Source organism: Myxocyprinus asiaticus, chromosome 16, assembly GCF_019703515.2.
Source record: "Myxocyprinus asiaticus isolate MX2 ecotype Aquarium Trade chromosome 16, UBuf_Myxa_2, whole genome shotgun sequence".
NCBI classification, from domain to species: Eukaryota; Metazoa; Chordata; class Actinopteri; order Cypriniformes; family Catostomidae; genus Myxocyprinus; species Myxocyprinus asiaticus.
This window is the reverse complement of record NC_059359.1, coordinates 5,665,819-5,691,188: the sequence shown is the minus strand read 5'-3', so window position 1 is coordinate 5,691,188 and position 25,370 is coordinate 5,665,819. Positions and strand designations below refer to the sequence as shown.

Sequence of the window (25,370 nt, the reverse complement as noted above, 5' to 3'; positions counted from 1 at the left end):
CCATAATTGAATCACAGTTATGCCAAAATCCTCAGGTGTCAGCCTGATAAAAGCCTGAACATTACTAAGCCCCAAATGTAATGTAATTGTTTAATATTTTATTAAATAAGTGGCAAAAAAGCAAAGGTGTAGAATGTTTTGTTATTTATTTTATTCAGGTTAATTAAAACACTAAGATGTCATACATTTGCCAACACAATTGCAACTCTCATGAAAAAAAAATACACATACTCAAATCTTTATATAAGTGTGAAAATATGTAAAGGATAAAAAAAGCTGCAGAAAGACAATATAACAAAAGCAACATTGCAAACATAACAATACAACAAAAGCAAACATTATACATGGTTTTCGAGGATGAGTGCATTTTATAGAATATAATGCCCACTTTTTATTCGCTATTTCCTATTGGATAAAATCAAGCCTGCCCTACTTTTTTTGTTGTGTGTGTGTGTGTGTGTGTGTGTTTGTTTGTTTGTTAGTTTTTTTTGTCTTTCAATATCCAGTTTCACTTGCAGATACATCACATTAAAGACGTAATATGGGTTGTGAATTGTTTTACTTGTTGACTCATGTTCAGTCATGTCAAGTTTTTTACCCTCCTGATATTATTGTTGATAAGTTTTGCTAAAGGTAAGTCATATGGGTGTATCTTCAACTTCAGGCAATTTCATGTCCCAATGGATTTTATTTGTCTTCTTCTTCTTCTTCTTCTTCTTTTATATATATATATATATATATATATATATATATATATATATATATATATATATATATAAATTTTTAAAAGATCTTCATTTATTTTTGGTACTTTTCAAATGTCTTTTATGCCTTTTATGCATAGATAAGTTTTAGCCTCATCCCACTATGAAAATCCATTATAAAAATACAAATGATCACATATAAAACTGTAATACTGTAAACAAAGAGTGAAATAAACAAACCATTTCAAGAATTATTGAGTGAAAATGATTTATTAGTTGTTGAAAAATTACGACTGTCCCACATTTGCGGCTTAATTTCCACCCCACCAAACAATTTTGCCCCTAATAAATTTGTTTGAAAAATTAGTGTACTTGTTACCAAGTTGACAAAAGTGTCGGTGAAGAGCATGCTTGAGACGAAAGTGATGTTTGAAGAAAAAAAATAAAAACAAAATACTTAAGTACAAACTGAATATTTGTATTGGGCATAGGGCTGGGTGATATGGCCAAAAATATTATCACGATATTCTTTTTCATATTTTTCGATATCAATATTTATCACAATATACATTCACATTAGCACATTGCACATTTTTTTGAATTTCCAAGTTGGCAGAAGAAAAGAAGAAAAAAAAAAAAAAAACCTAAACAGTCAAAATAGTCTATACAAAACTGCATTGGGGGCCCAGAGACAGCCAAAACAGTGGTGTCTGAGGGATCCTCTATTACAATATTAACATATTTTATAGAGTTCATAAATTGAGTGCAGTTGTATATGAATGTTAAAAGATAATCTGTTTGTTTCGAAGCATAATGACAGCATATCATTTTTATATTCAAATAATTTTTATTTCATTACATTCAGATAGCAAGTTATGGGGGCATAGAAGCCCTTGTGACTGTGGAATGATACTGTTTGGGGGTTCAGGGGTATCCCCTGCGAGAAAAGTTAGAAAATGTAAAAGTCTGAATGGACCGTTTTTATACTTTTATTAAAGTGAAAAAGACTAGGCTACAAACTAGTAATTTTATTGTCCTTCCTTGTCATCCATGTCAGATATGATGACATCTGATTAATTTCACAAAATTAGAACAGAAATCTATTTGTTTATCATTAAAGGCTCATAACATGCTGATTAATAAAGCTAAATTGAGAAGGAAAAAATGTTATGGTCTTAAGGCGATCTGGAACCACCTCATGTCTACACACATGCGGGAAAGAGGCAACGCGTGCAGAGCGGAAAAGGGCATAAATGAAGCATGTTCGGTGCTAGAGAAAAATATTCAAGAATACTGCGCAGAAAGATCAGATCTGGTGTGCACAGCACTGTTGTTTTGTCGCACTGCTAACTAGAGACGATGAGAGGGTGCGTAGCCTAATCGTTAGCAAGGCAACTAACGTTAGCAACTTCAAACAGTCTGAGAAAGCCGAACTGCTTGCATTTTTAGCGACACGCACCTGATTGTCTAGATGTAGAACACAGGCTAAATATCGAAAATTACTCAAAAGCTTATCATCCATATTGTGGATTTTTTTTATTGCTTTAAATATCAAGATCGTTTTATCAACCAGCCCTAATTGGGCATCATTTCCAATCAAGATGTAATATTGCTAAATTCTGCAAAAAGTGTGTAAATATTATTTAATTGTGTGTATTTATGATACATAAAATGTTCGCTACGAAATCACCATTAGCAAGACAAAGGAGTCTGCCATTTTATTTCAAAAATGTCATTTCAGTCAGTGTCATGTCCAACACAAAATTCTATTTAACACAATACAGAATTTGAGATGTGTTGGGACTTTTCATGACATTCAGAAAAAAATGAAAAAAATTACATAAATCTCCTGTGATGCATGTGCATACACTGTTGGACTTTGTTAGTAGAAGAAAAAAAAATGTTAGAGTGTGAAAAATGTTTTAACGAGACTTTCTAGAATTCCACAGTGCTAAAAGTAAGCTAAAAGTTGAAGAAACATCCATATATGTAAAAAAGTGCAACCTTGCTAAATCTTTCTAACAGAGCAAGTTAAATTGCTTCCAAATAGCATTTTATGTTGACTTTAAACATAACACCCTGCTATGCGCGGTCACTGCACTCCCTTGAAGCGACACTCCAAAGACATCTGTCTAAGAAACTATCGATTCTTTTCTAAGAATTTTGTTAGCTCTTTCATCCTGTATTTACCATGAGATCCATGAGGGTGGACTTTTCAGCAAGGCATCTGATCTATGAAGCATGCTGCTTTACCTGTCACTGCTTAACATGACAGCTTATTCAATAAACACACACATAAACATATCATAAGCATCGCATGTCGCCTGTCATAACCACTCAAGGCAGGTTATACCTCCACCACATGTGACACATAACATCTCTCTGTCAGAATGAGTGTCGTAATATGATCTGCACTGGCTGCTAGTCAGTTGGCAGGCTAGTGCTTCTATAGTCCTGTATTTTTGTCCGGTAATGCTTAAGGAATGTTCCAGGTTCAAACCAAGTTAAGCTTAACAGCATTTGTGACAAGGTGTCGATTACCACAGAAAATAATTTTGACTCGTCCCTCGATTTGTAAAATCAAACAAAATATTGCTAATACAAAACATGCTAATACAACAGTCATTGCACCGGGATAAACTTAAAATGCAAATTAAATTAAATAGATGTTTAACAAATCAATTAGGCTTTTTTAAATGTAAAAAAGTAATGACAGACCAGATGTTGGCATTATATATTTAATTTAAGGCTCATCAAAGAATGAACGTATGAGACAAACTGTCCTATTTTTAAACAAAGGAATCAAACACACACAAAAAAACCTTTTTTATATCCTGATATTTCCATCATTAAAGCTCATGTGATTTTTTTCAAATTTGTTCAAATATTTTCTCCTATCCAAGCTTTATATGCACTGACAACTTAGTTTATTTCTTTATTTCTGCACTACCAGCATCATCAAATCCAACTGTAAAGATAATCACTGTTTTCTAAAACAGCTTTCTGATATCTAGGGCTGGGTGTTGATACAGATTTTCAGATTCGGCTTGATTACGATATTTTTATCCAGCCATACAGAAAACAGTGATTATTTTTACAATTCCATTTGGTGATGATAGTGACGCAGGAATTACACACTACACCTTGAATCAATTTTCAGGTCAAATAAAGTATATTCATATCTTCATGACCTCAGTGCTAAGTGTAAAGTGGGTGAACCGCTGAGGTAATTGCCTTAGAATAATCCCAGGAGATGAGCTATTCATCCCTCCATAAGTCTAATGACTTTCTCGTCCTTGAAGATGATGGAAGTTTAGCAGCTGCGTTAATGCACCCAACACACTTCAGCACACAGCATATTTCCCTCAGAGACGGTCGCTAGTCTCCATTCATTCAGAATTATTGAGCGTTCCACTGTACAGAAGCAATTAGAAAACACCACAGAAACCTTCACAGACTCCACAGGCACTATAAAACTGACAACACAAGGATTTTGTGGGTCAAAGGAGGGCATAACATTTTTCTGAAACATGGGATTGTCCACCCCAAAAAATATTTACACATCCTTAAGTTGTTCCAAGTCCTTTTTTTCCCTCCATGGAACACAAATTGAGCTTATGGAATTTCCAATACTTTTTGATTTTAGTAAATAAAACACGTGTTGCTCTACAACAAAAAATGAAAATGAAATGAAAAATGAAACCCAAAAATGAAAATTCTCTCATCATTTACTCACCCTCATGCCATCCCTGATATGTATGACTTTGTGTCTTCTGCTGAACACAAACAAAGATTTTTAGAAGAATATATCAGCTCTGTAGGTCCATACAGTGCAAGTTAATGGTGACCAGACAGTTGAAGCTCCAAAAATAACATAAAGGCCACATAAAAGTAATCCTCCAGTAGTTAAATCAATTTCTTCAGAAGCTATATGATAAGTGTGGGTGAGAAACAGTTCAATATTTAAGTCCTTTTTACTATAAATCTCAACTTTTACTTTCACTCTTTGGAAGTGGAAGTGAAAGTGTTTCTCACCCACACTTATATCACTTCAGAAGACGTACATTAAACCACTGGAGTCATATGGATTAATTTAATGTTGCCTTTATATGCTTTTTGGACCTTCAAATTTCTCACCACCATTCACTTGCACTGAATGGACCTACAGAGCTGAGATATACTTCTTAAAATCTTCGTTTGTGTTCTGCAGAAGAAATAAATACATACACAACTGGGATGGCATGTGGGTGAGTATATAATGAGAGAATATTAGAATATTTGATAGCAAGTTACTTGCTTAAGAACGTGTAGCATGTAAACTCATGTAAGCATGTAAACTTAAAACTCGAAACGGTAATTGTAGTCTTTATTTAGTAACTTTTGTTAGCATTTTTAAAAAACATTAAAAAAAAAATCACATTTCAGGTTTGGCTGTCTTTTCAAGTAATGTTAATGACTTGAAGCTTATTTTACAATAATTTGAAAACCTCAGTTCTAAAAACTCATTGGAACTTCCTGAGGGAACCCATGCTAGTGCTAATTCTCTTACGGATTTTACAACTTCAACCTGAACACCTCTGTAGGCAACAATAAGCAAATTCCAAAAGTTGCGAGAAAAGACCAAGGTTGCTGCCATTTCTGCTTGTGTTGTCATTTTGCATACATTACCATAAGCGCTCTTTAGTCAATACAGAAAATGTTTCCGAATCAATGTTTTGGGATGTCAACATCTGCCCTAGCATTTAGATGACCAGGCACTTTGCAGCGTGGCCTGTTCATGCGAGTTTTGATGACCAAGCATTAGTATGTTGATCATGTATGGTGTGGTATTTCTGAAGTCATTGGCATTCATTTGAAGAGCACTGAGTTGCAGACAGAAAGGTGGAGATTCTGCGTCTAACTCTTGACTGAGAACCTGACTTGTAAATGGAAGGCGATAGACACATTAATCAAAACGTACGCACTGAGTGTCAAACATGGTTTTGGTTGTTCCGATGTGACGTATGACTGACAAGAACCGAAATGAGATTTCTTTTCCCTGTGTATGCCCTTTCACTGCAACCATCTCACTATAATAAACGTTGAATTTCTAATGTAATAAAACCACTGGGTGCTTGTTAGTAGGGTTAGGGATTTGAACAAACCACTAACCCCAAACTTTAGTATATAACCCATGCAATATTTGTGCTACAGATATGAATGATACCTCAATGTGTAAGGTTTGTTGAGGGGTGCACTTCTACTTTTCGAAGCAATCAGATTAGCAATTTTCACCTGAAGACCAAAAAAAGGGTTGAAAAAATCCAAATGACTTTAATGGAGATTGACAGAGGCACCCGAGCTATCTCTAGAAAACATAAAAGTCACATGCACATTACAAAGTTTTGGAAGTGACAACCACATTACAATGCAGGAATGAATCCCCTAAATTATCATTTCATGTATGTACAGAAAACACGAGTCAAAATTGCGATGGTTGACACAGTGATGATGAAAACGTTGATACAGTCTTGAAGCTCTGAAAAAGATATATGGATGCAAACAGTTTAACCCGTTAGTTGTTAGCTATTTTAAACAAAAGTGCTTTTAAACAGTGTACTGTCTCTGGACCATCATATATGGGTAACACCAATACCGTGGGCGAAACTACATTGGAGAGAGACAGTATTTACATGTGCGACTGAGTCATGACACGTAGCCTATCTCTGTTTCAGTGCTTTTCTAGCATCACATTTCAGACAAGCAATCAGTGTCCAAAAGAGAGTGACATCACTGCATTAACAACTAGTTTTCTGCATTAAAATGTGATCTCATCTTCATCAAAGTCACAAGTATAGATAAAACACAATGTGCTTAAGCTAACAACACACAAACAATTATAATTTTTCATGTCTTTACTGAACACATCCCATTAAACATTCACAATTATGAAGAAAAAGTAAGTGAACCCTATGATTTAATAACAGGTCAATCCTCATTTGGCAGCAATAACCTCAACCAAACATTTCCGGTAGCTGCAGATTAGACCTGCACAATGTTAAGAAGGAATTTTTGGCGATTCTTCCTTACATAGCTGCTTCAGCTCAGCCATATTCTTAGGATGTCTGGTGTGAATGGCTGTCTTGAGGTCATTCCTCAACATCTCTATTGGTTTAAGGTCTGGGCTCTGATTGGGCTAATCCAAAAGGGATTTTCTTTTTATTTTATTTTCATTTTAAGCCATTCTGTAGTGGATTTACTTTGATGTTTTGGGTCATTGTCCTGCTACATCACCCAACTTCTACTGATCTTCAGATGGCACACAGCCACCCTGACGTTATCCTGTAGGATATTTTGATAAACTTGGGAATTAATTTTTCCCTCGATGATGGCAGGCACAGAAGAAGCAAAGCAGCCCCAAATCATGATGCTCCCTCCACTGTACTTCACCGTTAGGATGATGTTTTCATGTTGGTATGCAGTGCCCTTTGTAGGTCATTCTTAGTGTTGCATGTTCTTCCCAAACAATTCAAGCTTAGTTTCATCAGTCCACAAAAAAAAAAAAAAAATTCCCAGTAGCATTGTGGAGTGCAAAGGTGGTCTTTGGCAAACTTCAGTTGCACAGCAATGTGGGAAAAGAGCGGCATCCTTCGGGTGTCCTGACATGTAACCATGGCTGTTTAATATTTCCGTATAGTAGACTCATAAACAGAGATGTTAACCAGTTCCAATGATTCCTTCAGGTCTTAAGCTGTCACTCTAGGGTTTTTTTTTTTATCTCATTGAACATTCGTCCAATCTTAGCTGGATGGCCACTTCTAGGGAGAGTAGCCACAGTACTAAATCGGCGCCATTTATAGACAATTTGTCTAACTGTGGACAGATGAATAACTAAGCTATTCAAGATAACTTTGTTACCCTTTCCAGCTTTTTGCAAAGTGACAGTTCTTGATTGTAGGTCTTCTGAGATCTCTTTTTTGCGAGGTATGGTCCATGTTAACAAAATGTTTGAGTGCTTTTTATAAGTAACCCACACTTCCAATCTCATTTCATTAATTGGATGCTAGGTTTACCAACTCCTGACACTAATTAGCTTTTTGTTGTCATTAGTCTAGGGGTTCACTTACTTTTTCCACAGCACTGTGAATGTGTAATGGAATGTGTTCAATAAAGGCATGAAAGATTATAATTGTTTGTGTGCTTTGTCTATACTTGTGACTTTAATGAAGATGAGATCACATTTTATGACCAATTAACGCAGAAAACCAGCTAATTCCAAAGGATTCACATTCGTTTTCTTGCCACTGTAAAATATTGCAGGGTAAACTTCTAAAACAATGAATGGTAGACTACCTCAAATATTATTTTTGCTTACCTGTTTTCTCCAAAAGCAAAAGAAAAAATCCACTAAAGCATTTCCATGACTTTTCACAAGACAGGAAAAATAGAGGCCGCTGAATTACAACAGTTAGAAAAGAGAGAAGATGACAGATTTACTGTCACTCCCTCAGCAGCTGTATTAGAAACCCCACTGCAGCACTAATTCCAGGGTAATTGAACACAAAACATAATGTTTTAAATTTACACTAAATAATTTTTAAAAAAGTTTGCTGGATTTAGGCTGCATTATTAGGTGGAAACGCATCATTACAGTCTGTGAAAATGGCCAATTGCGACATCTGATGTCGAAAATGCTCCAAGCTGGACCTTTAAAAAGCCCATAAATCAATGATTCTCAACTTTTTGGACCCCCACCCCCCTCACCCTCCTAAATTCCAAGACAATTTTCGAAGCCTCTCCAGAAGTTTAAATAACTCTAACTTCACCTGCTGTAGGTCTACATCTTGATTTTTAGGCCACATCCACCCTAATATGTTTTTTTTTTTTTTAAATGCATTTATTTTTGCTATGTTTACACCTCTGATTCACGCTGAAACAGTGTGTTCATCCACCAAAAACTGAGACTTTCGAAAACCCTCTCTAGAGCCGCATTGGTTTTGCAACATTTTCGCCTCTAATCCATACACACATATCTGAAAATTTATATTTTCAAAAAGGCTCTCTAGTATAGCATACTTTGTAAAATGATGATGTTAGGAAATGGAAAACGTCCCAAATAGAAACAGAGTTTTTAACCAGAAACGTCTTGAGATTTTTTGGTATTAGACTATATTAATATCTAAATATAAAACTTAACGACATGGCCCCCATGGAAGTTTGCTAAGGCTCCATTGAAGGCCAAGGCTACCTGGTTGAGAACCACTGCCAAATGGCTTAAACTCTTCATTTACACTAATCTATGGAGATGAATGTGAATGAGCCAAATCCATTGCAAATTTCACAGCAATCACATGCCCTACAGAGTGTAATATCTTGCAAGATTAATATTCCAAAACCCATAAAATACCAATGAACATTAAACACAAAAGTGTGAGCCCAGCCTGGGCGGTGGGACTGAATAATTCTGCCTGTAAAGACGGAGCAGATGGGGCCACATGCTGTGGTCAGGTCAGGAGGGTAACAGGTGGAATGAGTGATGGAAAGATGAAGACTGGTTAAGAGATGACTGTCACTGAGAGTGTAGATGACCCAGACACAGCCAGAGACCGAAATAAACTTCCTCACACAGCACAACATCTGCTCACTAATTAAACATTAACATTTGGGTTAGTTGAGTTATTTAGAAAGACATGAGTGATCCAAAAATGGTTTGCTGGGTGGCAGTTAACCAAACACAGACAGAATTAGTTAATAATAATTTAAAAAAAAATCCTGGTTGTTTTGAAATAAAATAGCTTGATGTAAACATACTGATATTCTATTTAAGAATATTTGTATTCTTCTATATTCATTCTCTATCTATTTACCTAGTAATGACCTGGCAAACATTTTGAACACCCTATCAACTGCGTAGCAAAACACTCTAGCAACACCCTAGCAACCGCCTAGTTATGCCCTAGCAACTATTTTGAACACACTAGTAACTATGTATCAAAACACTCTTTAGCAACACCCTAGCAACTGCCTAGTTATGCCATAGCAACCATTTTGAACACCCTAGTAACTGCGTATCAAAACACTCTAGCAACACCCTAGTAACCCCCCTAGCAATGCCCTAGCAACTGGAAAACGGAGCGCAAGTGGAAGAATACAACCACTTCCTGTTCCGGTTGCTGCTGGCACGCTGCATGAGTCTGTGTTTATAGCTTGCTAGCCTGCTTAGCATTGCTTATTCTTATACGTTCATCGTATTATTCTTTGCCATTTTACCGCGTGCTTCATTTTTTTCCACTTGTCTACTGTTTCAACTGCATGTATTCTTCTGCGTGCACCTGTTTCTCTCTTTTTTCTTTTCTTTTTTTCTGCTTGTCTACATCTCGTGTATTGACTGCGTGCATTCGTTTTCTCCTCTGTGTTTTACATGGATTATTGCATCAATCTCAAACATCTACTGATCAGGAACCACATCAAACCACATCAATCTCAAAACCTTGCCGCTCAAGAACAACCTTAACAACAATAAACAATTGCAGTAAGTCATGGCATCGCTCATGTTATTTCTTCCTGCACTGCATGCCACATGTTTACTATAGCTTCTTCCATCAGCAGTGAGGGATTTACATGTGATAAATGTAAGGAATTAGTCTGGCTGACAGAGAATGTTAATGAGTGAGAGACATTCATCCAAACGCTAGTGGAGGTAAGTGAGAAAGAGAAGCCGGTAGATACCGTTTCGGATGCGGGTAGAACAGTGAGCAACACACACACTTTGGTTCTGGATGTAGAGCCCCCACAGCAGGGCATTTGGGTGATGTCTCGGTAGTACACTCGCTCAGCAAAGCGACACCACTCTAAGGTTTCCAATCGATTCTCCCCACTCAGTGATGCACCCACTGAGAATCATGTTGAAAGAGCCTTAGTAATAAGTGATTCTATTGTAAGCAACATGGAAATAGAGACTTCAGCCACTATTGTTAAATGTATTTCTGGGGCTCAGGCATCTGACATAAGATCAAATTTACAAGTGCTGGCTAATGCTAAACATATATTTTCTAAAATTGTTATTCATGTCGGCACTAACGATGTCCAACTTCACCAGTAGGAGATCACTAAATATAATGTTAAAGAGTTGTGTGAACTTGCAGAAAAACAATGTCAGATACTGTAATATGCTCTGGCCCCCTCCCTACTCATCGTGGTGATAAAGTTTATAGTAGATTAGTGTCACTGAACGGCTGGAAGTCTGAGTGGTGTCCAGAGAATAGCATAAGATTTATAGACAATTGGAAGAATTTTTGGGGTAGACCTGACCTGCTAAAGAGAGACGGACTCCATCCCTTAAGGGAAGGTGCTGCTCACCTCTCTAGTAATTTGGCTCATAGTCTTGATAGTGATAGTATTTGACTAACTGGGGCCCAGGTCAGGAAGCAGACAAACTGGTTGTAACAAAGTTCACAGTTAGGGAAAAGGATGAAGTGGGAGACGGCAAATCCAACTCAAATGGTATGTTTTTATTTCTTTAAAACTCAATATTTCCGCTTTTCAGCAGTCACATTCTCCAGCTTGTGTCTCGTCACTCTCTGTCTGGACTGGTGTCTGGCTCGCACTTAAAGTCCGTCTCCACTCTCACTGCAATGACAAATAGCTGTTAGAGACAATCATTGCCAGGTGATGATCCTTACCATTCTCATCTCCTGATCTCGTTCTCCATTCACAAACCACTTAACCATGCCCCCACCACCACATACCCCCATCGCCCGACTCAGGCCGGGGAGCCATCTGGCCTACCCAGTACTCCCCCCCCCCCCCCCAAATTTATGGAAAGAAAGTCCACAACAGCCATCTGCGCCCCCTTGCTACAGTATATAGATCACCTGGGCTGTATTCTGATTTCCTTGGTCAATTTTCAAATTGTCTATCAGATCTAGTAGTTACTGTAGATAGAGCTTTAATTGTTGGTGAATTCAACATTCACCTAGATAATGAAAATGACACATTGGGATTAGCATTTATCGATATTCTCAACTCTCTTGGAGTCAGACAAAATGTGACAGGAACAACTCATCGCCATAATCATCCGCTAGATTTAATTCTGTCATATGGACTTGATGTTGATCCTATAGAAATTCTATCGCAGAGCAATGACATCTCAGATCATTACCTCATCTCTTATTTGCTGCGAGCAGCAAATGTCACAGATTGGAATTATGCAATTAACTGTCACAGCACCTCAGAATGCGGTGTCTCATAATTTTCCTCATGAGCAACTTCAATCCTTCACTGTTATAGTTCATGATGAGCTAACAAAACTTATCAAAAACTCAAAAGCCACAATATGTACTGTATGTTAGATCCAATACCAACTAAGTTCTTAAAAGAGGTATTTCCTCTAATCTCAGAACCTCTTCTTAATATTATTAACTCCTCGCTATCCTTAGGACATGTCCCAAGAAATTTGGCAGTTATCAAACCGTTTAATAAGAAGCGACAGCTTGATCCTGGCGAATTGGCAAATTATAGACTGATTTCAAATCTCCCATTTATGTCAAAAATACTATAAAATGTAGTTTCCTCCCAACTATGTTAATTTCTACAGAGAAATGGTATATATGAACAATTTCAGTCAGGATTTAGGCCCCATCACAGTACAGAGACTGAACTTATCAGAGTTACAAATGAGTTGCTCTTATCATCTGATGGTGGCTACATTTCTCTCCTAGTGCTTTAAGACACCATAGATCATGACATTCTCTTGAATAGGCTGGAGAATTATGTTGGCATTAGTGGACTTGCATTAGCATGGTTCAGGTCCTATGTATCAGACCACTACCACTTTGTATGTGTAAACAAGGAATTGTCAAATCAAACAAAAGTTAAGTATGGAGTGCCACAGGGATCAGATTTAGGGCCTCTGCTTTTCTCTTTATATATGCTTACCCTGGGAGATATTATCAGGAATCGTGGAATAAGTTTCCACTGTTATATTTCTTCTAAACCCAATGAAATTTCACAATTCTCCAAATTAGCAGAGTATATCAATTAAATCAAAGATTGGATGGCCAGAAATGTCCTTCTACTCAATTCCGACAAAACAGACGTAATAATTATTGGACTAAAAACCTTGCCGCTAAAATATAATTTCTCTTGATGGATTTATTGTTACGTCATCTTCTACAGTGTAGAATATTTGATACCAATCTGTCCTTTGAAAATCAAATTTCCAGTGTTTGTAGAACAGCATTCTTCCACCTCAGAAATATTCCTAAATTACGACACATGCTCTCTGTTGCTGATGCAGAAAAACTAATTCATGCGTCCATGACCTCAAGACTAGATTATTGTAATGCATTACTGGGAGGATGTACTGCAAGTTCAATAAATAAACTTCAATTGGTTCAAAATGCAGCTGCCAGAGTGCTGACTAGAACCAAAAAATATGATCATATTAGCCCAATTTTATCATTGTTACAATGTCTACCTGTTAAATTTCGAATTAATTTTAAAATTCTGTTAACTACGTACAAAGCTTTGAGTGGTCTAGCTCCACCATGCTATATTCCATCACGTTCATTACGATCACAAAATTCTGGCCTGCTAATAGTTCCTAGAATATCAAAATCCACAAAAGGAGGTAGATCCTTTTCCTGTCTGGCTCCAAAACTATGGAATAGTCTCCCTAACACTGTTCGGGACGCAGACACACTCACTCAGTTTAAGTCTAGACTAAAGACTCATCTATTTAGCTAGGCATACACCTAATTTATCCATCAACTCACAATTAGGCTACTTTAGTTAGGTCTGCCAGAACCAGAAACATTTCCCAGAAACATTTCTCATAATCTACAACTCTGCAATAATTTGAATGGCATCTACGCTAATATTATTCTATTTGTTTCCCTGTCTCATATCCTGAGGTTACCAGAGCCGGCCAGATCCAGCTCTGTTCTTGCTTGGTGTCGGATTCCACTGCTACGTGTCACTGATTGATGATGACAAATTACAGCCGGTGCTAGCCAGACATCACTTCAGTCTTTTACGATGGACTTCAGAGGATGAACTTATGCCAACTCCAACTGTAAGATATTGGATACTTTATATGCCACTGCCTGAACCTTGGATTTAGGATGCACCCCACCGAACCTCACTGAAATGACCTGCCGGTTGAACTGTGATGCACCTCATTGATCTCTGCCTGCATCAAATTTGTTTAATGATGGACTGCACTCTTGAAATGGAATACATAGACTATCAATTAATTGCCAACAAAAGCCTTCATCAGCCAACTAAAAAAGGACAATGTATCTATGTGTACTTCTGCGGTTAATCCAGGATGGACTTCAAAGACATTAGTCATTAATCTTACAAAATCTTTGTTTAAAAACTAGCCCTTAACACTTACTTAGTTTACAAACTTTTAAACCATGACTTGCACTGCACACAAATAACTAATATTGGCATTATATTCATGCTGTTTAGCCAGAGGGGAACTGGCCCCCAAAGTGAGCCTGGTTTCTCCCAAGGTTATTTTTCTCCATTAACAAACATCGTGTTCCTTGCCACAGTCGCCTTCGGCTTGCTCACTACGGTTCTAAATACAATTGTTATTTAACTATTTAATTATTTATTTTTATACACACTTTACACTCATACTTAATCAAACTACACAATGATGACTCTAAGACTTTATAGATATTACAGTTTAACTTTCTATTAAAGCATGATTTTCTGTAAAGCTTCTTTGAAACGATGTGTGTTGTGAAAAGCACTATACAAATAACAATGACTTTACTTGACATTTTGAACACCCTAGTAACTGCGTATCAAGACTCTCTAGCAACACCCTAGCAACCGCCTAGTAATTCCCTAATATCCATCTTGAACACCTAGTACTTGCATATCAAAACACTCTAGCAACACCCTAGCAACTGCCTAGTTATGCCCTAGTAACCATATTGAACACACTAGTAACTGTGTATCCAAACACTCTATAGCAACACCCCAGCAACCGCCAACTTATGCCATAGCAACTATTTTGAACAGACTAGTAACTGTGTATCAAAACACTCTATAGCAACACCTAGAAACTGCCTAGTTATGCCATTTTGAACACCCTTGTAACTGCATAGCAAAACACTCTAGCAACACCCCAGCATCTGCCTAGTAATCCTTAGCAACCATTTTGAACACCCGAGTAACTGCATATCAAGACTCTCTAGCAACACCCTAGCAACCTCCTAGTGATGCCCTAGAAACCATCTTGAACACCCTAGTACCTGCGTATCAAAACACTCTAGCAACACCCTAGTAACTGCCTAGTTATGCCCTAGCAACCATTTGAACACACTAGTAACTGTGTATCATAACACTCTATAGCAACACCCTAGCAACCGCCTAGTAATTCCCTAGAAACCATCTTAAATACCCTAGTACTTGCGTATCAAAACACTCAAGCAACACCCTAGCAACCGCCTAGTTATGCCATAGCAACCATTTTGAACACACTAGTTACTGTGTATCAAAACACTCTGTAGCAACACCCTAGCAACCTCCTAGTTATGTCATAGCAATCATTTTGAACACCCTAGTAACTGCATATCGAAACACTCTAGCAACACCTTAGCAACGGCCTGGTATTGCCCTAGCAACCATCTTGAACACCATAGTAACTGTGTATCAAAACACTCTAACAACACCCTAGCAACTGCCTAGTAATGCCCTAGCAACCCTCTTGAACACCCTAGTAACTGTATATCAAAACACTCTAGCAACATCCTAACAACCGCCTTGTAATGTCCTAGCAACCAACTTAAACACCCTAGCGATTGTGTAGCAAAATACTTTAGCAACACCCTAGCAAGCACCTAGAACACCCTAACAACCACATAGCAAGGCCCTAGCAACTAACTAGCCCTAGTAACACCCCAACAACCATCCAGAACAACCTATAAATCTTCAAATAGTCTCAGTTTTGAAGCTACTCACGGCTTATAACTTTTAGACTTCAAATCTCTATTCAGACTGCATAAGGCATACATAACCTTCAAACTGTTTCAGGCAGGGCCTTGTCAAGTCAACATTAAATGTTTGTCAGGAAGAACTTTCCTTTTCTAGTTGAAACTACTGCTAAAATAGGTTCCTCCACATATCCCCAGAGCACACTATATTGGATCTGACACCAAACTCATAATCTGTAAACAAGCTCTTTTACTCATTTCACATGCAAAGAGGTTGGCCATTTACATGTTGAAGTCTTAAAGGTATGGTATCAAAAGCAAAAGCAAAAGCAAAAAAAAATAAAAAATAAAAGGCCATGAAAAATAAATTACAGCTGTTTTTGATGCAAGAAAACCTTGACTAACATCATACAGTGGACTTCAGGGGGAAATAATGTGAAAAAGGTGTGGAATATGGTCACTGTTACAATAGTTTTTATTAGTGTAGCATTAAGGAATGAATTTTCACTTTTCTAGCTGTACGCCCACTGCCTGCTGTCAAACCACACACTTATGATATGGAAAAACTTTTTAATTGACTGCCACAGTGTACAATTTGCCTCTTTAAATCTAAAGCACATGATAAATAGCAGAGAAAATTGAAGGTTGTGTTATGTTTCTCACCTTCATAATATATTTTAAACCCATGGGCGCTTACTGCAAAGTCGCTGGTAAGACGCAGGGAAAAAATGGACCCGGTACTTGTGACAGGTGCCGGAACCTGGAATCCTGTTAACCTGTGTGGGAAAAGAGAAATGTTACTCTTCCAGGCAGAAAGTAGGGTGGATTCTAATAAACTCAGTGGCCCCAAAAAAGTAATCAGACAAAAGGCACTACTCTGGTTCATTTTTGGGCTGCCGCCCACAATTTTTCACACTAAAATTTAAAATCTCAACATTCACATATACTGTGGACTAATTGCAAAAAATTAGTCACATTGTTCAGAGAACCACCCAAAAAAAAAACTCCAATTATTCATAAATAATATTGTATGTGCTTATAATCTTATGATAAACAGAAAAACAGAAAACCTTTTTTTTTTTTTTTTTTCCTTAAACTTGTAAATATGTATTTCTGGTTCTGTTCACTCTGCCTCACTTTGAAAAGTCAAATTTATTTCCACTAGGTGGCAGAAAGCACTAGAAAAAATGTTATTTTCTCTATCACATTCCATCACATTATACAGATCTGAAATGTAGGTGGTGCTCTAATGCATTTTAGCCCTCACATATGTGCTCGTCCATAGACATTCAGTCTAATTTTCAGTTCAAGCACCACCCTTGTTTTTTCATTGAATATCTCAGCCTCTGAGTGGACTAGAAGCTCAATCTAGGTGTCATAAGAAATCTAAGGTCCTCCCCTTTGTGATGATTTAATCATCAATTGTCGAAAACATGTTTTATGATTATTTGTTTTGCATGCTTTTCCTTCTGGATGGCATATTTTATTCTGGACAACATTATTCAGCCAAACAAGCTCACAGACAAGTAAACAATGGCTCATTTTTTAGAGAACTTCCTAAGGTAAAAGCAGATAGAAAGTTGTTAGCTATTTGGGGCTTACAGCAGCAGTTATCGGAGCATAAATTAGACATTTGTATTTGATGCCATCATATTTCACTTTGTGATTCTTTTGAAAATCTTTCGAACTGTGGTATTAGGGCAACACAATTAACTATACAGTCACATTCCTGAAAATGAGAGCTTTCATTTGATATATGACTTATGTGCTATGTGGAGGACTTTTATTTTCATATAAATATTTCTACTCCATTACCTCTAGAGGATGCTAATTTTCAACATGAATGTTTTGAGGCCTTATTTTGTTATTTTAAGTAACATAAATGCAGAAGTTTTTTATTTTATACATTTTTAATGGTTATCTCTGATAAGTTCAGATTCTAAGCTTTCAAATGATACCTCATATGCCTACACCTATGCCTGACTTATGTATACGGAGACTTTAACGTTTTAAGCGTAAACCTTTTCACGATATAGCGCCCCCGTTTGGACCCGCTGGCAGGTTCATAGAGTTTAATGTATGAACGTTAGAAAATAAAATATCAAACCAAGTGCATCTGACTTCATACATCTACTAAAAACTGCAAAAATGAAGTTAGTTCTAAGAAAAAAAGTCTAAAATTATTTTTTTCTAGATTTATTATTTTGCTATCTAATGCAATTATTAAGTGCGGCTTCAGTGTCAAACTACTTTTGGGGCTGCTGTATGTTATTCTTAGCTTGCTTGACAATAGCATTTCCCAGATGTCATGCCTGCTGTACAGTTTTTACCTGCTAATTTATGGTTTAACTTGACAATAAGGCAGAGAGAATGAGGCATTTCTTCCCATTTCATAATAACCCATCCAAATAATTGTATTTGCATCACCGTCAGGCCAGCTTTACCAGAAGGCGATGCTCTGTGATATTGGAATCGAGCTGGGAAAAGATCAATGAGCCCCAACAATTTTAAAATGTCATTTCAAAAATGTACCATCAGCATTTTTGGAGCTGCTAAACTGTGACAGCTGCAGCAGAGTTAAGTTCTAGTGTGGCAAAATTTTAAATGAGAGGAGTTCATTCCACACTTGTCAAAATTAACATAAAAACAAATACATTAAAGGTGCTGTAAGGAATTTTAGTTGCTTTGTTGACTCCCGCTAGACTTGGCCAATGAATTAGATTCCCCTTCTTGTGACTTCAATAAATTGCCTAAACAGATTAAAGAGCCCATGATATCAAATGATCAGAGCATGTAAACCCAATATGTTCCACCGTGAGCTTGTTGGTTAGTGCCACTGAAATTAAAATGAGCTTCAAAACAGTGGTAGGTTGTTTCTTCAACTTCTGACACAGTCATGTCCTTGGCAGAGGTCTGCAACCCGACCCTTATTGGACCCAAGAAACCACCTGGTTTTGGGCTGGGATCGGGTCAGTTTTTAAACTATGACTTCGGGTTCTGGTTGTGTTCGAGTTTGTAATTAATGGGGAAAAAAAAGGCTGGTTACACTCTATGAAGCCCATATTTATAATGCATTGTAGATGCATTATAAATGCATTATGCTGCATTCATAATATCTCATAATGCATCTTATAAGAAGTTATAACTTCTCATAAATAATTATAACTACAGTTATAATACATTATAAGACGTCCCCTATGCATAGGTATCGCATATATCCTCGAAAATGGGTAGTTGCGCCCCTGATTAGAACACAGGCAGCATCCAATTTTAAAGCAGCAGAAGCTAATAAAGTTAATTGTATAAGTGCTGTATAGTGTAAACATTCAAAAGGCTTTATGACGTGATCATATTATAAGTGATCTTTGCCTGCTTTAAGTTACACAAGCAATATCTTATAAACAGCCATAACATAAACTTGTAACATACAATACATTACAAGTCAAACTTATACAATGGAAGTTATTTATAAAATAAGTCTCCAAATAAGATTAAAGTTTATTGAATAGAGTCCAGTATAGAATCAGTTTGATTTTTTTTGTATTTATTCTTGGGTGTGTTTACACCCTAGAAGATTGGATACATGTGTGATTATCATATATATTTAATTTTTTTACATATATATTACAAATATACTGTATATAATACAGAAAAACTTCTGCAGATAAAATTGGATGTTGCTTGTGTTATAATGCATTATATTCTAAGGTATAACTATGAATAGAGTAAGAATTATAATGCATTATAATTGTGGTTACAATTATTTATGAGAAGTTATAACATATTATAAGGTGTATTATGAGACATTAATAATGCATTATAATGCCCTTACAATGCATAAATAAATATGGGCTTCATAGAAAGTGTTGCCAAAAGGCCTACCTAACTTGTTTCATGCACAGAGAAGTTAGGGGCCATTCACACCGAACTTGTTTTTGTGCGCGTCTGCTGTTTCTGCATTGTTTTCCTTTGTAAACACATGCTTGATGGACATCGTCGACTGTTGCATCATGACTCGCTGTTTCTTAAGGGTCTCGTGCAGGACCACCACATTTTTTAGACACTGTGTCAAGTTACAAAAGGACTTCAAGTTTCTAAAATGCATCTCAAGACAGCTGCATTCTGTTTCATTCTTTGCACTGTGTCTAGCTTGATTTTAGCACAGGTGTCACAAAGATTTGATGTTCTGAAGGAGTTCTGACTGCAAAGAGGACTTCAAGTTTCTGTTGTACTGTTGCACATGATTCCAGATTGTTCTGCACCAAACAATGTTTCGGCGCTTGATAACGGTTATGTTTTTTCCCTTCTGATCTAGTGTGCTGAGAGGCCACTGTGCCTTGTTAAAACTGTGTATGTTTACTGTAAATACACTCTAAAAAAAAAAAAAAAAATGTTAAGCAAACTTTAAAAAATCAAGGCAGCATAATGCAGTACGTTTTTTGAGTTCTCTCAAAACTGTCTCAATAATTGTCCTTAGTAAAATTGCTTTGTTTATGTGTTTGACTTTCTTTCTTCTGCTGAACACAAATTAAGATTTTCAGAGTGTAGTGGACTAAAGCACTGAACAGGTAAGAAGATTGTGTCCTTGAGCAAGGCACTTAACTCCAGGTTGCTCCAGGGGGATTATCCCTGTAATAAGGGCACTGTAAATTGCTTTGGATAAAAGCATCTCCTAATGCATAAATGTTTATTCAATCTGAATTTGTTTGTTTGCTATAAATTTGCAATTCGGGAACTTTAATTTTTCACAACTTCAAACTTATAAATGGTTTTCAATTACTTTTACATGAAGTTAACTGCAATCTTTGCCTCTGAAAAAAGGAATGTCTTGCCAGGCATTGAAGTAAAATTCTTTGACATAGACACAAAATAGACCTTAATGTTGCAATGCATGCTGGGAACTCACAAATCAGCAACATTGTTTAATATGCAATTGTTCGTTCAGACAACTCTGTAAGGCTAGTTGGTATAACGTGTGGGAATACTGTTGGTCTAACAAGTGTTTTTATGTAGATGCAAAGTAATTTACATTTAGTAGTGTCTGTGACTCAAAAAACCCCATAAGCTGGATAAAATACAATTACATTTTTTACAGTCTATACTGTTACGAATGTTGCCTACGATGCTTACATAAAATACAGCCTACTGCAATAATACTTGCTCGGAGAAGAAATTATAAACAGAGTGAACGATTTCGGGTTCAGGTTTAAAATTTGACAGTAGTGTTTGGGTTGGGTCACATGGTCTCGGGTACAGGTCGGGTTCGGGTTTCATTTTAAGGCCTGTGCAGAACTCTACTCCTCGGGTTATTTGTTATGAAAACGGAGAGATTTCAGCTTTTTTTAAATATATATATATATATATATATATATATATATATATATATATATATATATATATATATAAATGTTTGAGCCAAAGTTGCAAAATTGAGCCGCTCAAACAAACAGACTGCAATCCCATTTGGTGCCACCGGTAGCCATGAAGTTACACATTGCAGCTTTAAAGACGACATGAAATCAAAATTGGAAAAAAATTAAATAAAATTGAAAATCAAAATATAGACAACATGAAATCTAAATATTTACTTCCTTACATAATATCCCACATCTTGCTGTGCATCCTTCATCAGTGCATGTTAATCTAAAGGACAAAAATGTACTTTCTCTGCCTCTGAAATTACTTTTCTGATTATATAATCAAGGCCGCAGGGGGTGAAAAGCAATAACTTATATCATGCAGCCAAACTTTTCACGAATTGGTCAGCTGAATATTCAGAATAATATTCTGTTTCACTTGAAAATATGTCACATTACGACATTAAAGGTGCTTCAAACAATAATTACAGAATACTTTTTTGCTAAATCCCTGCTATAAATCTGGCAGAGGTTTGCAAAACCATTAAAGTGATAGTTCACCCAAAAAATTAAAATTCATGCCATCCCAGATGTGTTTGACTATCTTTCTTCTGCTGAACACAAATTAAGATTTTTAGGAGAATATCTCAGTTCTGTAGGTCCATACAATGCAAGTGAATGGTGACCGAAACCTTGAAGCTCCAAACTCACATAAAAGCAGCCTAAAATTAAAAAAATACCTGAAAAAAAGTGTACTAATACTTACTGTATTTACATGTATGGCTGCAATGTCTGGACCATGCACATAAGCTTTTCAAAAATCATTCCACTTGTGTAATGGTGTAGTGACAATGAAAGTGAGTTGAGTTAAAAGTAATCCATACGACTCCAGTTGTTAAATCCATGTATTCTGAAGCGATATTATAGATGTGGGTGAGAAACAGATCAATATTAAGTCATTTTTTACTATAAATCTCCACTTTTACTTTCACTTTCCCATTCTTCTTTTGTTTTTGGTGATTCATATTCTCTGTGCATATCACCACCTACTGGGCAGGGAGGAGAATTTATAGTAAAAAAGGACTTAAATATTGATCTGTTCTATCACCCACACCATTAATACTTCTGAAGACATGGATTAATTTTATGCTGCCTTTATGTGCTTTTTGTAGCTTCAAAGTCACTTGCATTGAAATAACCTACAGATCTGAGATATTCTTCTAAAAATCTTTGTTTGTGTTCAGCAGAAGAAAGTCATACACTTCTGGAATGTCATGAGGATAAGTAAATGATAAGAGCATTTCTATTTTTAAGTGACCTATCCCTTTAACATTGCTTACAGAACATTTAAATGTGTTGCAAATGTCATGTCATGTTCTCTTAAAGAATATTTATTTAAAACTTTGAGAAATGTAATTACTGCAAAGTCTGTGTAATAGTGGAGCTCAATTAAATGATTTGATGAGTATACTGCTCACTTAGCCTCAAGGAAATTAGCAGGAAATTGTATAGTTAAGTCCAGTGGGGTTTTTAAGGACGGTAAGTGAAACTATGTGCATATATAATGTGTGATTTTGAAAAGGTCGCACAAAGTGCATTCGCAGTCCATACACTGACCGCCTAATGCATATTGCATACTGGTAAGAGCTGGCCGAAATCAAAATGGCCCATAAAACAAAATAAAGACTATGATGGTCGCTTTTCACAATTATCAAACAGACTCTTCCTGTCAAAGTGGGCATTTCTTGGCCAGAATAAGCTGCAAACTCTTTTTTCATACAATGAAAGTGAATGGTGACTGAGGCAACATTCCACAATTTTTATTTATTTATTTTTTTTTTGTCCATGGAAGAAAGAAAGTCATACAGGTTTAAAGCAACATGTGAACTATTGAATGTTGGCAGAAGTTTCATTCCTGGGAGAACTATCACTTTAAGTCACACAGACTACTAAGAAAACATACTAAAGAAGGTGGTAAAAATCTGCACTAATATACTGTAGTTAAATGATGCTTGTATTGCAAAATAAACCTTCTGAGCATGTCGACAGCCAGCGGATCTGGGGGATTAATTACTACGAGTGAGAAACAATCAAACGCTGGTGAAAAGATGAACATTATCCCGATGGGAATGCAGTAATTCTTTATCTAATTGGTTTTTCTTGCCTGTGAGTCCCAATTCACACAAAACAAAAATACAGCACAGTTATCTTTAAATAAACGCATCTACTGTAGTTCAACCAAAATGTAAAATTCTGTCATCATTTTGTCACTTGCATGATGTTCCAAACTTGTATGACTTTCTATCTTGATGGAACACCTAAAGGAGATGTTAGTCTGATGTAAATTTCAGTCAACATTCACTTTCATTGCATTTTTTTTTTTTTTTTTTTTTTTCATACAATGAAATTTATGGTGACTGATGCTGTCATTCTGTCTAACATATCCTTTTGTGTTCCACAGAACAGAAGAAAGAAAGTCATATGAGTTTGGAACAATGTGAGGGTGTAAATGATGACACAATATTTTATTTGGGGGGGGGAAGAATCTTCTGCTTTATATGCAATCGTATCACTTTACATACAATATGCATATTAAATCAATTACAAAAGCAGTAACCATGAAAATGAAAATGTGTAACTACAAACAGCTCCACACAATAATTACATAATAAGGATGTTGTTTAGTGGAATTACTCTGTACTGATATAAATACACAGAATAAAAAAAAAAAAACGGAACATAAAGATCACAATCACTGTTAATATCGCAATGGTTTCTCTTTTACAACAATTAAATTAAATGGGGACTTTGGCTTGAGTCACAACAAATAATTTGAAACATCTGAAACATAACTGAGAACATTAAGTCTTTCAAGCAATATAAAACTCCTTTGAGTGTGAATAGACTCGTTAACCTTTTTTTCACTCACTAAAATTGGAGACTCTTAAAGGTTGAAAAATTATTGCACACTGAATGAAGACTTGAGAAACACTAGAAAGTCAAGGTGATGCCGAAAGGCTATTGATCAATGTTTATTCAATTTGCACAGTTTTCTGGAGAACTAAATACAATGAAGCATTTCCACACCTGATTTAACGAGGGAGTATCCGAATTATGCAGATAGAGAGAGCATTTTCCGAAGAAACTGCTGAGGTGGAGCGTCAAAAGGAGCAGTGCTAGAGTACTTCACTTACTTCCTGTTTAATGTGTTTTTGTCAAGAAGTGTACACAGGAGAGTATAGACTTGTTATTCTCACATAAACACCATAGGAATAGTTTGCCCAGAAATGACAGTTTGGTCAATATTTACTCACTCTCATGTTGTTCCAAATGTACATGCTGTTATTTTTGGACTAAGAGAGATTTTGAAGAATATCTACACTTTTCTTTCCCATACAACAACAGTTAGATAGTAACCACGACTGTCATGCTCCAAAAAGGACAAAAAAACACCATAAAAGCATCATGAAAGTAGTCCATATGACCTATATGATAGCACATATTAGGTCTTTTGAAACCATACGATAGCACTGTGTGAGGAACACACCAAATTAATGTTATTATTTACTTAGAGCTGAAGTATGTAACTTTTTCAGTGTTAAAATACTTTCTTCTATACCAGCTTAATATGCAGAGACAGCTATAGGTAAGCCATTCAAAGGTTTATTTTCTCAAGAACTGTAAACACTGTCTTTCTGTGGCACTATGAAAATTGCTCTGTTTGTTTTGAGCGGCCCGCTTAGACCCGACCCTACAACGTTTCTCAACTAATGCCGTGAGATGCCCCGTGAGGGCAGTACTATCACTTTGTTTGACCAATGGCAGACAGGGGGCGTATTCAGAAAGCTGTTTATTTCTGCAATTTTTGCAAGCGGAAATTGTGTACTTCAGCTTTAATTGTATTAATTATTTTCCATCAAACTGGCATACAACATTGGAATATGATGCACACGAGAAATGCCAATGCCAACTGACATGAAACCTGGTTCAATGTGTTTAAACTATTAGTATTACCAAACTATTCCCATATTTGAATTTGAATACAAGCTTGGGAAGATTTTCAGCTAATAACAATTTAAAGGTTCTGTAAGCGAAATATCCGTTCTAGAATTTTGACAAGCTGAGCCGTTGGATTAGCCATGCCCCCACTTTCCAAAACCCAGTGCTCCAAAGATACCAAATGAGCTTTTTTGAGACCGACACAAGCTGAAACGGTCAACAAAAACTACAGAAGCAAAATAGTGCCCTCAACTGACAACTGTTATGAACAGCATGGCATAAAAATGCCATTATGCCTCAATATTTTGCTGCAACTACAATACTATGAGAACACGCAAAATGATTGACAGACAGAAAGCATCAGAGACAGCGGCCCG

At 36.4% G+C, this 25,370-nt stretch overlaps 1 protein-coding gene across 1 annotated transcript in view; it reads right to left on the bottom strand.

Annotated features, from left to right (window-relative positions):
* csmd3a (CUB and Sushi multiple domains 3a) overlaps window positions 1-25,370 on the bottom strand; it is a 437,506-nt gene that overhangs the window by 369,014 nt on the left and 43,122 nt on the right. Inside the window, exon 3 of the mRNA XM_051721095.1 lies at window positions 16,301-16,413. Within this exon, the coding sequence (XP_051577055.1) occupies window positions 16,301-16,413 (113 nt within the window). The remainder of the gene's footprint in view (window positions 1-16,300; window positions 16,414-25,370) is intronic.